Here is a 15,058-nt window from a genome sequence, read left to right as displayed (position 1 = left end):
ACATTGATATCACATAGCAGAGATTAACTTGCGTCATCAGAGAAGCTTTCTTGACATTGACTTAAGCAACGAGAAAAAAAAAATGAACGGCCACCCAGTTTCGGGACCTATGGTCCTCAATTTCGAGCACTTAAAGCGCAAAGATGTCAATCTAGTTGGCGGCAAGAATTCTTCTCTTGGAGAAATGATTGGTGCGCTGAGTGCCAAAGGAATTCCTGTCCCCCCAGGCTTTGCCACAACCTCTAACATGTATTGGCACTACGTTGATGCCAATGGAATTCGAAGCAAACTGGCCTCGCTGGTGAAGGAATGGGAAGCAGGGAGGCTGAGCCTTGCAGAAGCAGGCCAAATGACCCGCAACTTGTTCCTTCATGGCACGTGGCCGGCCGATGCGGCAACGGCGATTTTGGCTGCATATAAAGATCTTGCGGATAAGAAAGGCGAAAAGAGCCTCAGTGTGGCTGTAAGATCCAGTGCTACTGCTGAGGATCTGCCTGACGCGAGCTTTGCTGGCCAGCAAGAGACTTATTTGAACATCTCTGGAGATGAGGCTCTCTTGGATGCTTGTCGCCGTTGCTATGCTTCGCTATTCACAGACAGGGCCATGAGCTACCGCCGGATCAAGGGCTTTGAGCAAATGGGTGTTGCGCTGTCCATTGGTGTGCAGTGCATGGTTCGCTCTGATATCGGCGGCTCTGGTGTCATGTTCTCAATTGACACCGAAAGTGGCTTCGACAAAATCGTGCTCATCAACGCGGCATGGGGCTTGGGGGAGAATATCGTACAGGGAACTGTCAACCCTGACGAATACCAGGTTTTCAAGCCACTGCTATCCAGTCCCAATCTGAGTCCCATCTTAGAGAAGAAGCGAGGTGATAAAGGGATCAAGTTGGTCTACGGTGATCAACATACGCCAACACGCAATGTCCCTACGTCGAAAGCAGAGCGACACGCTTTCGTACTCAGTGATGACGAGATTTTACAGCTAGGGCGGTGGGCGTGTACCATTGAACAACATTATGGATGCCCTATGGATATGGAATGGGCCAAGGATGGCATTGCGGGTAAACTCTTTATTGTGCAAGCTCGACCGGAAACCGTACATTCGCACCACGACGCTGGCGTCTTTAAAACATATAAAGTTAACAACAAAGGACGTGTCCTGGTCACTGGGCTTTCAGTCGGCGAAGCAGCTCTGTCGGGAAGAGTCTGCCTTATTTCATCGCCGGCGGATATTGACCAATTTGTTGACAACTCTATCCTTGTCACAGGAGCAACAGACCCCGACTGGGTACCTGTAATGAAACGGGCCGCAGCCATCATCACAGATCACGGGGGAAGGACCTCCCATGCTGCCATTGTCAGCCGTGAACTCGGACTTCCAGCTGTTGTTGGCACAGGCAATTCCACCTATCTCCTGCATAGCGGCCAAGACGTCACCGTATCTTGTGCAGAAGGTGACTGTGGTTTCGTCTATGAGGGCATCTCGGACGTAGTGAGTGAGACTGTCAGTGTCTCTGGACTCCCCGAGGTAAACACAAAAATCATGCTCAACCTTGCCAATCCAGCAGCTGCCTATCGCTGGTGGCGGCTCCCAGCCGATGGCATTGGCCTTGCTCGCATGGAGTTTGTCGTTAGCAACGCCATCCAGGTGCATCCTATGGCCCTCGTCCATTACGATCAACTCAAAGACGCAGACGCCAAGAAACGCATCGCCGAACTCACGGCGGGATACGATCACAAGCCTGATTATTTCGTGGACAAGCTATCGCGTGGCTTTGCGGCCTTATGTGCTGCCGTCTATCCAAAGCCCGCCATTATTCGATTGAGTGACTTTAAGACGAATGAGTATGCTGGTCTTATTGGCGGTGCTGAGTTTGAGCCAGATGAGGAAAACCCCATGCTTGGCTTTCGCGGTGCGTCACGGTACTATTCGCCGCGTTACCAAGAGGGTTTCGCACTTGAGTGTCGGGCCATCAAGCGTTTGCGCGAGGAGATTGGCCTCTCTAACGCGATAGTCATGATTCCTTTCTGTCGTACAGTTAAAGAGGCACGAAAGGTTCTGGATGTCATGGCTCGCCACGGGCTAAGACGTGGTGAGGATGGTCTGCAGGTATATGTCATGTGTGAAATCCCGTCGAATGTGATTTTGGCGGCAGAGTTCACCGACTACTTTGACGGGTTTTCCATCGGCTCCAACGACCTGACCCAATTGACGCTTGGGGTGGACCGCGACTCCGGCGAGTTGGGTGACTTGTTTGACGAACAGGATGAGGCAGTCAAGTGGATGATTTCTCGAGTCATTTCCATAGCGCGCGAGAGAGGCTGTAAGATTGGCATCTGTGGACAGGCTCCAAGCGACCATCCGGAATTTGCCAGATTCCTTGTTGACGCAGGCATTGATTCCATCTCCGTCAGCCCTGACAGCTTTTTAGCTGCAAAGAAGCAAGTTGTAGCCGCCGAAAAGGCATTGGGGAAGTCGCACGGCTAATCTAGTGAAATCTGGTCTATACTTGTAATTAACTTTGACGAAAATTAGGCTCAAGTTTTCGAACAGAGATTCGTTTGAGAATTATAATATAAGTTATTGTCTATGAAAGCAATGTGATCATTATGAGAAAAAAATTGTACATGGACTACATTTTACGGAATAAATATATACAAAATAATGTATCAGGCGACACAATTGGTCTTGGATGGTGCTTTTACGTCTGCGAAATGTCGCACACAATGCGTCCGCTCCAGCTTTGGCATAGGCGCGGGACAAATAAATAGATAAATAAATAATAAGACTCAATTGTAATGTATAATAAATATCTTAACTTTCATTATCGAAAGGTTACATATGGAAACGAACTTCAAGCGATAACCCTAGGCAGAGCCAGCCAAAGCTACGTTTCGAAGGGTTCCAAGATAACCCACATTAAGAAGAGTTACTCTATCGTCAAGTACCGACAGATCAACTGAGCGTGGGTGGGTAGAATCCTCTGAGAAAAATTTATGCACTCGTTTGGCAACCCACGCAGGATTCTCATCCGCTAATAATTTTCCAAGGTCAGCCAAAGAACAGCAAGCATTATTGATGAGACGGAATCTATGACTTACCAATCCAGTGTCCAGCCTTCGGAACAGCATCTGTCTCGAGATGGCTAGTCACATTACCCCAGAGCTGCTTGGCAAAGGGTCCAAGGCTAGCTTCTCCTCCCATTGACAAAGTTGCCATTTGGAGTGGTTTCTTTCCAAGAGTGCCTTGGAAAAAGCTGGCCGTTTCAGTAACGGCTCCAATGCCAAATGGGCCCAGCATGGCTCTTAGGAATCCTGGCTTCGAAATCGAGCTCGTATAGCGATTGACAATGTCTTCAGGGAAGCTCGTAGCACCAGAGTAGCTCCCGTGATAGAAGTACCATTCAAGCATTTGCCTCTCTTTGCCGGAGATGAAGAATTCGGCGGCATCTGTAATCGAAAAGAAGGCGAGCTGCCAATTGGCGTATAAATCCCAGTACGATCCAGGGTTTCGCGCAGTTTCAAACCCAAAACCAGGGAGAAGGTATTCCGTCACAACGAACCTCCGAACAAGATCAGGATATTTCACAGCCAAGGCAGTCGCTATGCCGGCCCCCATATCATGCGATAGCACGTATGTTGAGGTTATGTTCAGGAAATCCAGGACGCCTTTGAGATCTTCTGCGGATGCCATGACGGTATAGTTCCCATCTGGTGGCAACGAAGAGTCGCCGGCCCCACGGTTATCCACGGCGATGACGGTGTAATTCTCCGCAAGGAGAGGCCCAATAGTGCGCCATGTGAGGCTGAATTGAGGGTTACCATGCACCAGCAGTATAGGTGGCCCACTTCCAGCGTAACGAAAGTGAATACTCACATCTTCGAGAGCAATGCGCTGGTGAGCCCAGTCATCGAAGTTTGTGAGCGCACTTGCACAGCCCGTCCATTGAAGGCCTATGAGGAAAGGGATAATAAATGGTAGATACATTTGAGGAAGATTGTCTGATGGTGCCGAGTTTGACTGATGGATTTTCAAGTTTCTTTGCAAGGCTGTCGATGCTGAGAAAGTGAACTCTCTGTTTAAAGAAGGGAAAAGCTGGCTGTAAATAACAGCAGGCAGAGAAGTGGCCTTGACCAAGGAATGGTCACACAAATCCACGTGATAACTCAACACACACACGTATTTTTACGCATTATCGATTATTGTGTCGTACAAAACAGACAACTGATGGGAAGCACAAAGCTCGTGACAAATAGACGTCCATGTTCTAATTCCGAACGTATCACTGAGGGCGCAGGTACGAATAGTGTAGGCGCATGTGGGATGTGTGCTCATCTAAGCCTGCTTATAAATTTTGTACTCGTACACAACTCCTGAACAGCCACGATGACCTATTCCTGGACCAAGGAGGAGCCTCTCGATTGCATCAGATAGATGACCAATTGTGTGAAGCCCAAGGCAACTACGGGGCGGGTAATATCTCCTCTGTACTACGTAGACCCAACTAAGATGCTGAGTCTTTTGCTCGAGCTGGATAGTTTTGGCAGTTGCCATTCTTGGACAATCTCCTCATGAAATGAAAATAGAGCATCCTTCCCACTTACTTTACACCAATCAAATACAAGAAAGCAAATCGGTAGTTGATATGTTCTCATAAGTGAGGTATAAACCATGTTTAGTTCCTAGTTGCCAAACCCTTGCAGTTGCTCTTTTTAGAATAGTCTACGAAATCCGGAGTGCCGAGGGGCGATTTCCACCACCTTCAAGACGCTTCTTCATAACCCAAGAAATATTGTTGGCAATATCATGTAGTTAATTACTCAATAAGTAATGAGAGATTCGTTGAGGGGATTTCAAATCAGTCGTCCAAATGTTTCTACTGCACGGAATGATTACTTTGCAATAAACCCTCCTTCCCATCATGGCCACCTTCAAGGAAACGTATAAAACCGCGGATCTCAGCTACGATCGTAACGAGTTTCAAGCAGTCAAACTCTCTACTTGATACAACTACGCATAAGTTTCGCTGATAACCATTCTTCAACCAATTGATTCAACATGGCCGCCAAAGCACCCCTCGATGTCATCATTGGAGCTGGCAACGTATTTCCTTCTCGCCGCAAGTATATGCAAAGGATCGTTACTCTGACAATTGGCCTCTAGATTGGAGACAGAAGTATCGACAAAACCGTGCGATACGACACGCCTGAAGAAGTAAATGCATACTTGAACGCTTTTTACGATCGCGGCTATAAACATATCGATACCGCTCGCGCGTACTCTACTGGTGCATCAGGAACATCCGAGCCCAGACTTGGTGCTGTGGAGGCCGGCAAGAGGTTCACTATCGATTCCAAAGCACTATCTCGAGAGCCAGGGAGCCACACAAAGGAAAAAATCGCCAGCGAGGTTGAGGCGTCTCTCAAAGCTCTGAAGGTTGACCAAATCAACATCTATTACCTGCACCAACCTGACCGTCAGACTCCTTTTGAGGAGACGTGCGAAGCCATGGACAAGGCATACAGGGAAGGAAAGTTTAGAAAGTTTGGGCTTTCTAACTTTACAGCCAGCGAGGTTGAACAAATTCTCGAGATCTGCGAACGTCGCGGATTCGTGAAGCCGAGTGTCTATGAGGGACAGTACAATCCTATTGTCCGAGGAGGAGAGAAGATATTGTTCCCTCTTCTGCGCAAGAACAACATTGCATTCTATGCCTGGAGGTAAGTGATTCCATTAAATGATTCCATTCAATCATTCCATCCTAGTTAAGCAGTCATCGTGAAAGAATGGGGGAGACGAATGAGGTTGTGATAAGCTAACCATTTGATAGCCCGGCCGGGGGAGGCTTCTTCGCCGGAAACCACAAGAATGGCAAATCTGGTGGCCGTTTCGACACATCCGTAAGCTCCCTACATCAATTCCTCTCGCCAGTTATGAGTTGATAGGCGATATCTAACATTGACATGCAGACTTTTCTCGGAGGCGTCTACACGGCGCTGTATCTCAAGCCTTCAATCGAGGTTGCAACGGATAATGCTTTGGCGATTGCCGCCAAGCACGGAATTAGCGGTCATGCTGTTGCCTTGAGATGGACTGTGAATCATAGTGTTCTTGATAGGAAGCATGGCGATGCCATCATCATTGGCGCATCCAACCTCGACCAGCTCAACTCCAACCTCGACGTCATTGAGCAAGGACCTCTGCCTGATGACGTTGTCGAAGCTGTCAATGCTATTCATACCGCCCTTGGCACCGACGAGGTCCCTTATCACTTTTAGATGAGAAGAACACACTGTGGCTGGGCGAATTGACTCATTGGTAATCCGGACTTTTTGTCTTCACGATGCCTTGTATCTCGGCTTGATTATTACGTGAGTATGAGCCCGGTAGAAAGCCGGCCAAATATCGGCAGATGTCGGAAGTCCATTTTGGGAAACTGCAAGTCTTGGCACGCTCGTTATAGCCTAGCGTCGAACTTCATAGTGAGGCTCTAAGTCAGTGGCTTTGCGGGCAATTGAGATTTGGATTTATCATCATGTCATTCCATACGGAATTAAAATTCTCACAAAACATCAAGTATTTCGGGCGGTGCTTTGCTCTCATTTCTTTGTAGTCAATCAATTAGTGATATAGTTTCAACGTGCCTGAATCTCCCATTGTTATCGGTATCATCAAGCAGCATCTCGGCACACTCCACCATGAGCCAACCAACACGAGGAAAGGTGCATTTTGTCTATCTCACAGATCCCTCAAAGGCAGCCATCTCGTCACATAAGGCGGCTAAATCGCATGCCGCGCGGCACGGACATGCAAGGATACGGAGGCAGCGAATGAATGAATACCATGAGGAGAAGAAGAAGCACGAAGGAAGCAGTCAAGCGCCCCGGAAAGGCGCGGCAGAGTCCTCGGCTGGCGGCAGCCGCTCAGCCTTGGCGGCAAATCCACGTTCCAGCTCTAATCAGAATCAGAATGAAGCCAGTCGTGAAATGATTCTTCAACTTCCTAGCTCTTCTCAATCTCCAAGTTTGGAAACATCTCCACTATCTTCACTACCCAAGAACATTCACGCCGTCTATGGCGCCGACATTGACCCTACGCAACAATTTCTCCTCTATCACTGTGAGTTGCTGATCCGCTATTGTGCTATTTTGACGATCATTAAGCAGCTTGGCTTATATAATGATAGATGTCAGCTTTGTTATCCCGTTTGGGAAACGGCATTGCAAGAAATACACAGACTCTAATGTGTGGAAACGTTTCATGCTCACCGAGCTGCTTCCAGCTGCGCTGGCGAACCCTGGATTACTGAGCGCAATCTTACTTTCTGCTTGCCGAAGCCTTTTCGAAGAGGCTAAGAACAATCGTTACGTGCAACTAGCTACATACTACAAGCTGGCTTGTCTAAGATCGATGAGTGAACTGCTCGCAGCTCAAGACCCGCCGGTGGGTGACCCGGCAATAGCCCAAGTGTCTTTGTTAGCGGCAGATGAGGTAAGATACGAGCCTAGATCCTCGAAAAAGCTGATGTTAAATATCTGAGCAGCTCAATATCGGCGATAAAGATACCTCGAAGCAGCACATGGACGCTGCCAATAGGATGGTCCTTATGAAAGGAGGCAGCGCAACGCTTGGTATGAATGGCTTCCTCAAGGCTATAGTGGATACATTGACTTGCGCATTATCACGACGAGATCCAATGTGTGAGTTTCCTCTTCCCTGGATATCCCGATGTCTATTCTATGTTAACATGAAAGTAGCTTGCGACATGAGTTGAAGTTCAACAGCAAAAAATATGCCCATAATCATGTGCCCAATAGCTTGTAAAGTGGCACAAACACTGGCGACGATTATGTCAGAATGAATGACCAGCAAGCAATTCTCATAGTCATGTAGACTTGGGCCACGATTGCGCGTCCTCAGCCACACGATACTGTAGATATAAAGACAAAGTGAGTCTAAGCAGAGCAGCTACAAGAACATTAAATAGTCTAATAACCATCATTCTTCAACCCAAATGTCACCTGGCGTATTTCTATAGAAAACCTTTGTTAGAACACATTTTTACGGACTGGTGGCGATAGAGCTCTATACGATGAATGGCCAACGCCGGGATTGGCAGCCGAGACGACCGACGGTCCCGCTAAAAGCAATGCGTAGATGATCTAAAGTAGAAATTACAGGGCTATTAGAGTCTTTTTTTAGGTACGGTCCTTCTCGTCAGCTCTTGTTGCGGATACTTCATCCGACCCTAGACATCAATGGATCTTTTACTAATAATGGCGCGCCTTCTTGGAGCTGCCTATAACGGCAACGAGAAGATGTTAATCTGTCGAGCACAGCCTTGTGATTTGACCACGGAAAAATCCAATGCCGTATTTGTATTCTCAGGGGCTTTATTCGGCGTTTATAGAGTATTGATCACGATGGCCTTGATTTAAGCTATGTGGAGGTGTCGGCTCGGCAGTACCAGATAAATTGAATGCACACTATCGCATGTAACGTTGGAGCTTCACTTTTGCCGGGTATCTCATCCTACCCGGGAAGCATCCGCCGGATTTCTGGAAAGGAATGATATTTGCGCTATGCTATCTACAATTGAGCGATTCGGATTGTTGAAACAACAAGATTTGTCTCTTCCAGTTTGCCGTCAAGGTGCTTTCAAGAGGTGCGGGCAATCAATTGAACCGAAGGAGCAATAAACGCAGTCATGAAGCTTAAATATCTAGATGAGTTATGGATGGAGAAAGATCCCTGTTGCCCCCATTCTATCCGTAGCGGCCGCACTGCTACAAAAATCTTGCACCTGATGGGCTGACCTGTATTCCTTTGCGGCCGTCGAGAGCCGGTGGGTGTTCTTGATATGGCCTAGATTCTATAAGTTCCACTGTTAATGGTCCTGTTGTGTACTGTATCGGGATGATACAAAACACCGTTGCTATCTACCTAGGTAGAGTTCCTCGAGGACTATTGACGCGGTGCCGTATTTGGGTAACGAACACAGAAAGCATGATTCCTCACCGACACTAGCAGCATATAGGAGAATCGATATATCCCAATTGGGCAGGAGCAGGGTTAAGAAGTGCTGGAAACATCGCCGAGAAGCAGTATACAAGTCACTGTGTCCAAGAATGCTAAACAATCTATGCATCTGGATGAATTGAGCAATCGCTTCCGGACGAGAAGCGACGAGACCGGTCCTATCGAATCATGTACATCTACGACTCACGACTCACGTTCTTTTACGTGAATACGCGTGAAGTTCAGCATGGCTGATCTCAACTACTCGGAGCATCTCACATTGGCGAGTTAGCAGCTTCGACAAATTAAATCCCGCGGGTAGGAAAGAAAGCTCCGAAGAGCTCGAGACCGTTCCGTAAGAAAGCATGAACAGGCCACCCTCGATATTGTAGTCTATGCCGGGCATTTACCAAGATATTTATTCCGTAATCTCAAATAACTTGCTCGTCGGTCAATTCAATTCCGTCTACTCAGCCACATCGACGCGCTGCTGACAGCTTGGCTTTCCTGCTAGACCTACCTCAATTGGCCCTTTATTCTTCTATTTCCTTACCTCCGAGTGTAATTTGTAGAACGAATCAGAATTCTCATTCAATAATTGAAGTCTACCTTCTCGAAACGTGCCAGTTTAGATATCGCTACCTGCCTCATTGGGGCTAAACATCTCACCCTGCCAAGTGCGATTTGGCCGCAGAATATACCGAGCTATTGCGCTAAGGCTCCACGTGTGATCCTGTGCCTTGAAGTTAATATAGTCTATTGTTATGCCTAACTTGACAGTACTCCACTAGCTAAAGTTGCGCAGGATAGACTGTGGCGACTGCTTGCTTGCAGTCAGTTGATCGTGCGGCTCGTCGGATAACAAGGAGTCCCTGGTAGCTGAGTAGCTTACTGCTTAATCTGTATGTGGTATGTAGTTCGCAAATCCGGGTCCCTCCGGAGGGCTAGATTTCTCTGGACTATGCATCGGCTTAAGCATGAAAGCTACAATGCTTCACTCAGGTTGCAATCTGCACCCAGCTGCAGTCTGCACCCAATGCACCCCAGGAAAAGGAGGATGCACCATATGTAGGCTACTACCCACGATACCCTGTCACAGTAACGTAGTGGGACTAAATCAGGAACATATTCAATGCGAGTAACGCTGAATAGAGCCAGAGTGCACACTAGCGATAATATCTGCCGCCCTTCGGAGTTGTAAGTGGGGGATATCAACTGATTCTAACGATATTTGCAACAGTTTAGCCCGTTGAAATATATGAATGCTTCAGCCATTACAAAATCGTAGTAGCATAAGAGTCCTTGGCGTTCGCAGGCATCGCCGAGTTCATGCAAGCTTAACGTATGGGGTTATATGCGAATACCCAAACGGATAGGTCTGATGATACTAGCGGCGGTACCGATATCCCATTAACCTTGCAGCACATCCAGCTTAGCAGTAGCAATATATGATAGTTTGAGAAGATGGAACGTAAGATAAGCCCTGCAATAAGCTCACCATGCCCTGGAGTCGAGTCTTGCTGTAAGAGGAAGCTGGAATGGAATCAACGAGTGGTCTAGAAGGTTGAAAGGACGTTCATGAATAATATATAACGAACAAGAATCCCGCTTCCTATCTCATAGATATCACTCTCAACAAGGTCATAGCCATCACCATCAAATACGACAAGCTAGTGAATCTCTTTCTTCCAACCAAAACAATTTCAAGATGGTCAACAAGGTTAGTTACAAGTTTTTGGCAATGTTTAACGTATCTAACACTTTTTTTAAGCTTCTTGTCGCTTCTCTCCTGGTCGGGGCCTCTCTGGCTTCCCCATATCCTCCGTCCGCCATTGACGGCCCTACTGCCCCGGTCCCCAACACTGTGGACTTTTCAATTCCCAAGAAGGCTGATGCTAGCCACTTTAAGCCTTCAAAGTCTAGCAGCTCTCCTGTTTCCAGGACTGCTGATGCACCTGTTGTGGCCAATGCCAAGCTTGAGGCGCGAGTGACTGGCGAGAGAGTCAACAACGCCGTCGCCCGCTTCGACAACTCCAACATCCAGGACGGAGTTGGCGCCGGCAGCGACACCTACACTATGTACTGGGGAGATGGAAGCACTGGTGCTGGCTGGCCCGCTCAGAGCCGCTGGGTGTCGTTCCAGACCATGTTTGACAACTACAAGAACCAGATGTTCGCCTCATGCCAAAACCTGCCAACCCCCCAGGCCAACGACAGCGGCCCCGAGGTTGGAGCTATCTGGGATGGAATTCAAGCCGCCGCAGCTGCTACCGGAGTAGACCATAGGTTTATCCTTGCCATCATTATGCAGGAGTCTCATGGTTGCGTCCGAGTCCACACCACCGCGAACGGTGTCCGCAACCCCGGCCTCATGCAAGACCATAATGGCGTGGCCACCTGCAATGAAAACGGCAGGGTTCAGAATCCGTGCCCATCGGCAACGATCTACCAGATGATCCTCGAAGGTACCGCCGGTACAACGAGCGGTGATGGCCTCGCCAACTGCATCAACCAGTCTGGACGCAGTGACGTCTCAGCTTTCTACCGCGCTGCTCGCATCTACAACTCTGGATCTATTTCCAGTACCGGCCAGCTTCAGAACGGCATCGCAACACACTGCTATGCCAGTGATATCGCCAACCGCTTGACTGGTTGGGTTAACGCTCGCAACGGATGCAACTGCGACGGCAACCCCGGCAGCTGCGGAATTACCACTAACTAAAATGGTCTCTATGAATGTTTATCTAGCGTAAAGTAATGTTTGCTTCGAAGTACTTTCTTATCCCGCATATATGTAAATATTTGGGATTTGTACATAGCTTCAAGTTAGTTGTATATAAACAAATCAAGTTTCTTGACAGAAGATGGTCTATTCTCTCAACTACGTTTCAAAGCAATTATGTATCTTGAAAAGAATTTAGTAATATCCTTTTGCAGCCAAAGGTCATCGATATGGTGAGCCCATACCGATCCAGTGTTTGCAGCTGATTTGATACTAGCTCTGTCTCCGGGACACTGCACTACCTAGCTGCATTACGATGTATTGCTGCGATAGTTGTGTGATTAGCATTGCTGTAGAGAGCTTATTATTATCATGGTATTAAGAAATCTCGGAAGGTTGACGTACCATGCCGTATGTATCTCGTAACAACAATTCTGCTGGGGGCCCTGAATATGCCATGTCATTTGACTAGGGATTGAAGTTTTGCTAAACCAAGAAAACTTTTGAGCCAGTGGTGCCGAGGCCGAGCCGTGCAAATGAAGCTGGACCATCGCAACCGGATTGTGCATCTCTAGATTACGATTCCCAATTGTAATTGTTTGCACGCAGCCAACCCTCTAACAGTGGTGCTGGCAGGCTTACATTCTTCAATGCCTTTGAGTCGTGGCACAGATGCATTACTTTTAATGCCATCGATATACGCTCGGCTTGCAAATGGGCACACCTCATCCTTCAAGCCAAGCCTCGCATTTATCATGTCTTCACCATTGGACCTTGGATATGAACAATACGCAAAAGGCTGCAATAGCTCATGCACACCGACTTCATCCTGCAGCTGGTGATCAATTTAGAGAGCGTCCAGAATGTTTCTCGCAGTGGTGTCTATTGAAACGCAGTTTCTAATCATTAAAATAACGGCAAATACACATTTACCGTTAAGTTAAGACGGTTCTGCCACAAAATTCTGATAACCAATAATATCGCGTTCGGTTCTAAGGTCGATTAACTTAAGAAGTGGTGTCGCTAGAGGCAGGCAAGGACAGTACCCCCGGAGCGCAAATGCTTGCTGAGTGTCCTTCGTAACCATGGAAGGGAGTAAAAATTGACATTTCTTGATTTGTATCGATGCCGGAATAGAGTTGTAGTATAGCAAATTAATGGGAATGATGCTTCCTAGAAGCTATGGCGTATATGTGCGGCCAAAGGTTGTTGGCATTCACATATCGGAAACGGAGAAAAATGACAGCAAACCCTATACAAGATGATTTGCTGGCGCCCACCACAAGTCTATACCACGTCTCGTGTCACAAATTCTGCAAATAGAAGTATATGGAAAGAGTAAGTAGAGCAAAAGACGGTCGTGATAGAAGGAAAAAGTTAACATGGTAGAAGAGAAGAGGAATAGAAGAAGGTAGTGATAATAGAGTATTTCTCTCACAAAAACTGTTTCCACGAAGCTGAAGATGGTTCTTATCTCGCGTGGGGAGTTGATTCAACATGGATACGGAAGATCTCATTTACTGAAATGCCTCCACCTATGATCTAGTTCCCGGAATATCCAGCCCAACCAATCACTGACCGAGACTCCACGGACTTCTACCAACCAAACCCTTGTCCGACGAAGCCTCCACTGATCAAATTGAAGACCGACAAATCCATGAGTATACGTTCCAACCCTGTGTCTCTCGCTGGACGCCCAAGACATGGGTACTAATGAAGGCACCAGATATTGACTTCTCTGTCGGGTCATTGCTTGAAACAAATCCTGCAACAGACTGGCAGAATGCAACGACGTCACTGCCAGGTAACTCCTCTTTTACTCCCCATCTGCCACGTCTCAAGATATTTCCAACCCCAGATGTCCTTTTAACTTCGACTCTTCAATTCTCGCGACCTCTTGCTGGGAGTTTTCCCACCATATAATAGATTCACAAATGATGACACTCTGCTAGTGATGGTTACTTGGCACAGCATCGGTGACACATTCAGCTCCAAGGCCATTGTGGAAGTCCGCGAATTGGCAGATTAGATACATCCAGGCACCTTTATATATATTATAGATATAACGCCGGCACAAATTCCGACCGCTATTTATCTGGTTTATTGATAGTTTCGTCTTCTACTATTTTCTATCATCGCTACTTTCTTCTACTATTGCTGTCTTCTACCATCGCTACTTTCTTCTACTATTGCTGTCTTCTACCATCGCTATTGTCTTCTTCTATCGCTACAGTCTTTTACTATTACTGTCTTCTACCATCGCTACTGTCTTCTACTATCACTACCTTCTTTAAAGAAAGGCGGAATTGAAAGCAGATGCGTGAATTTATTTGTTCTTACTCGTTCATGTACTGAACTTGCTCAGCTCAAGACAATAGCCACTGATTGCGCCGGCATTGAGTGCGTCAAGGGAGATCAACTGGTAGACTAATGATCAAGGAAATCTTTATCGACAGCAACCCCATCCTGCTCGGCATCACCGCTGTTGTCAGCGTCACCCACACGATTTTGGAGGCGCTTGCTTTTGGCTCTGACATTGCCCACTACCGCAAGAAGAAGGACGACATTGGCATTTCGGTCCGCTCCATCTTGGCCAATGTGTTTATGCAGGTCTGTCCATTATCACTTTTAGCTTGTTCTCTTGAACGTAACATGAACTCCAAGGAATGTTAGCTCTTGAGCAGCTTACAAATTTAAGCCCAGCACATTTAGACAGTCACCTAGTACGACAGCGTAAGTGGTCACCTTTCGTAGAAATGAGGCATGCAAAGCTCTATGCATCTGACTTGTTGACAGCTTTGCCAAGCTTCTTTGTACTTCAAACTAATTCCTCTCATGATTAAGTTGCAAGCTTTACAGCCCTCTAGCACCTATCTGTAAAATTTACCAAATAATAGATCTTTTTACTCTACACAGATACCACTCCCTTTTCTGATGATCACAAAGTTCTGGAGGAAGGTCCGACCATATGATCTGTTTACTATTTCTATTAAGACCGTCTCCCAGAACGCAATCCCGACCGTTGGATCTCTTGCCTCGATCCAGAAAGATGGCCTTAAAATCACCATGGCAGTAGTCTATTAACTCAACCAACGGTTATTACTTCGAATGCCCAGTGACAGTGATAACTGTTCAATCTATTTACTCCACCCATTTCGATAGATTTCTCAAGCGTGGCCACCATAATTTGGTCTCTCTCCTCAACTACGGAATCTGTCCCTTCATAACAAAGCGGGCGTCAATTAAGTCCACCGTAGATCCGCTGTCTATTATTTACATAGTGCGTCTCTGGCTCTCCACGTGGTTCTCAATGT

General features: G+C 47.1%; 6 protein-coding genes across 6 annotated transcripts; 5 read left to right on the top strand and 1 right to left on the bottom strand.

Moving 5' to 3' along the window:
- Positions 1-82: 82 nt before the first annotated feature.
- V8C40DRAFT_286242 (phosphoenolpyruvate synthase) lies at positions 83-2,552 on the top strand (the record flags this gene model as incomplete). The annotated part of the gene is made up of 1 exon (XM_083222504.1): positions 83-2,552. The coding sequence occupies one exon, from the start codon at positions 83-85 to the stop codon at positions 2,489-2,491; it is 2,409 nt and encodes an 802-aa protein (XP_083074598.1). The 3' UTR covers positions 2,492-2,552.
- Positions 2,553-2,871: 319 nt separating this feature from the next.
- On the bottom strand, positions 2,872-4,197 carry V8C40DRAFT_286240 (alpha/beta hydrolase; the record flags this gene model as incomplete). Its single annotated transcript, XM_083222503.1, has 3 exons — positions 2,872-3,038; positions 3,106-3,957; positions 4,182-4,197. 3 exons carry the CDS (start codon positions 4,195-4,197, stop codon positions 2,872-2,874), a joined length of 1,035 nt encoding a protein of 344 aa, XP_083074597.1.
- An 865-nt stretch (positions 4,198-5,062) lies between these two features.
- On the top strand, positions 5,063-6,282 carry V8C40DRAFT_286239 (aldo/keto reductase family protein; the record flags this gene model as incomplete). The annotated part of the gene is made up of 4 exons (XM_083222502.1): positions 5,063-5,107; positions 5,168-5,724; positions 5,835-5,904; positions 5,974-6,282. 4 exons carry the CDS (start codon positions 5,063-5,065, stop codon positions 6,280-6,282), a joined length of 981 nt encoding a protein of 326 aa, XP_083074596.1.
- A 262-nt stretch (positions 6,283-6,544) lies between these two features.
- V8C40DRAFT_240220 (uncharacterized protein) lies at positions 6,545-7,997 on the top strand (the record flags this gene model as incomplete). The annotated part of the gene is made up of 4 exons (XM_083214749.1): positions 6,545-7,123; positions 7,191-7,495; positions 7,548-7,704; positions 7,762-7,997. Coding segments are annotated over exons 1-4 (895 nt in total), but the record flags the coding sequence as incomplete, so codon positions are not given.
- Positions 7,998-10,657: 2,660 nt separating this feature from the next.
- V8C40DRAFT_240218 (glycoside hydrolase) lies at positions 10,658-11,885 on the top strand (the record flags this gene model as incomplete). The annotated part of the gene is made up of 2 exons (XM_083214748.1): positions 10,658-10,742; positions 10,794-11,885. Coding segments are annotated over exons 1-2 (959 nt in total), but the record flags the coding sequence as incomplete, so codon positions are not given.
- Positions 11,886-14,173: 2,288 nt separating this feature from the next.
- Positions 14,174-14,828, top strand: V8C40DRAFT_286237 (cleft lip and palate transmembrane protein 1 domain-containing protein; the record flags this gene model as incomplete). The annotated part of the gene is made up of 2 exons (XM_083222501.1): positions 14,174-14,354; positions 14,691-14,828. Coding segments are annotated over 2 exons (319 nt in total), but the record flags the coding sequence as incomplete, so codon positions are not given.
- Between the last annotated feature and the right edge of the window lie 230 nt (positions 14,829-15,058).

This window comes from Trichoderma camerunense (assembly GCF_050948025.1).
Source record: "Trichoderma camerunense strain CBS 138272 chromosome Unknown V8C40scaffold_6, whole genome shotgun sequence".
In the NCBI taxonomy this organism is placed as follows: Eukaryota; Fungi; Ascomycota; class Sordariomycetes; order Hypocreales; family Hypocreaceae; genus Trichoderma; species Trichoderma camerunense.
The sequence above is the reverse complement of the archived record's forward strand: the minus strand, read 5'-3'. Positions and strand labels throughout refer to the sequence as shown.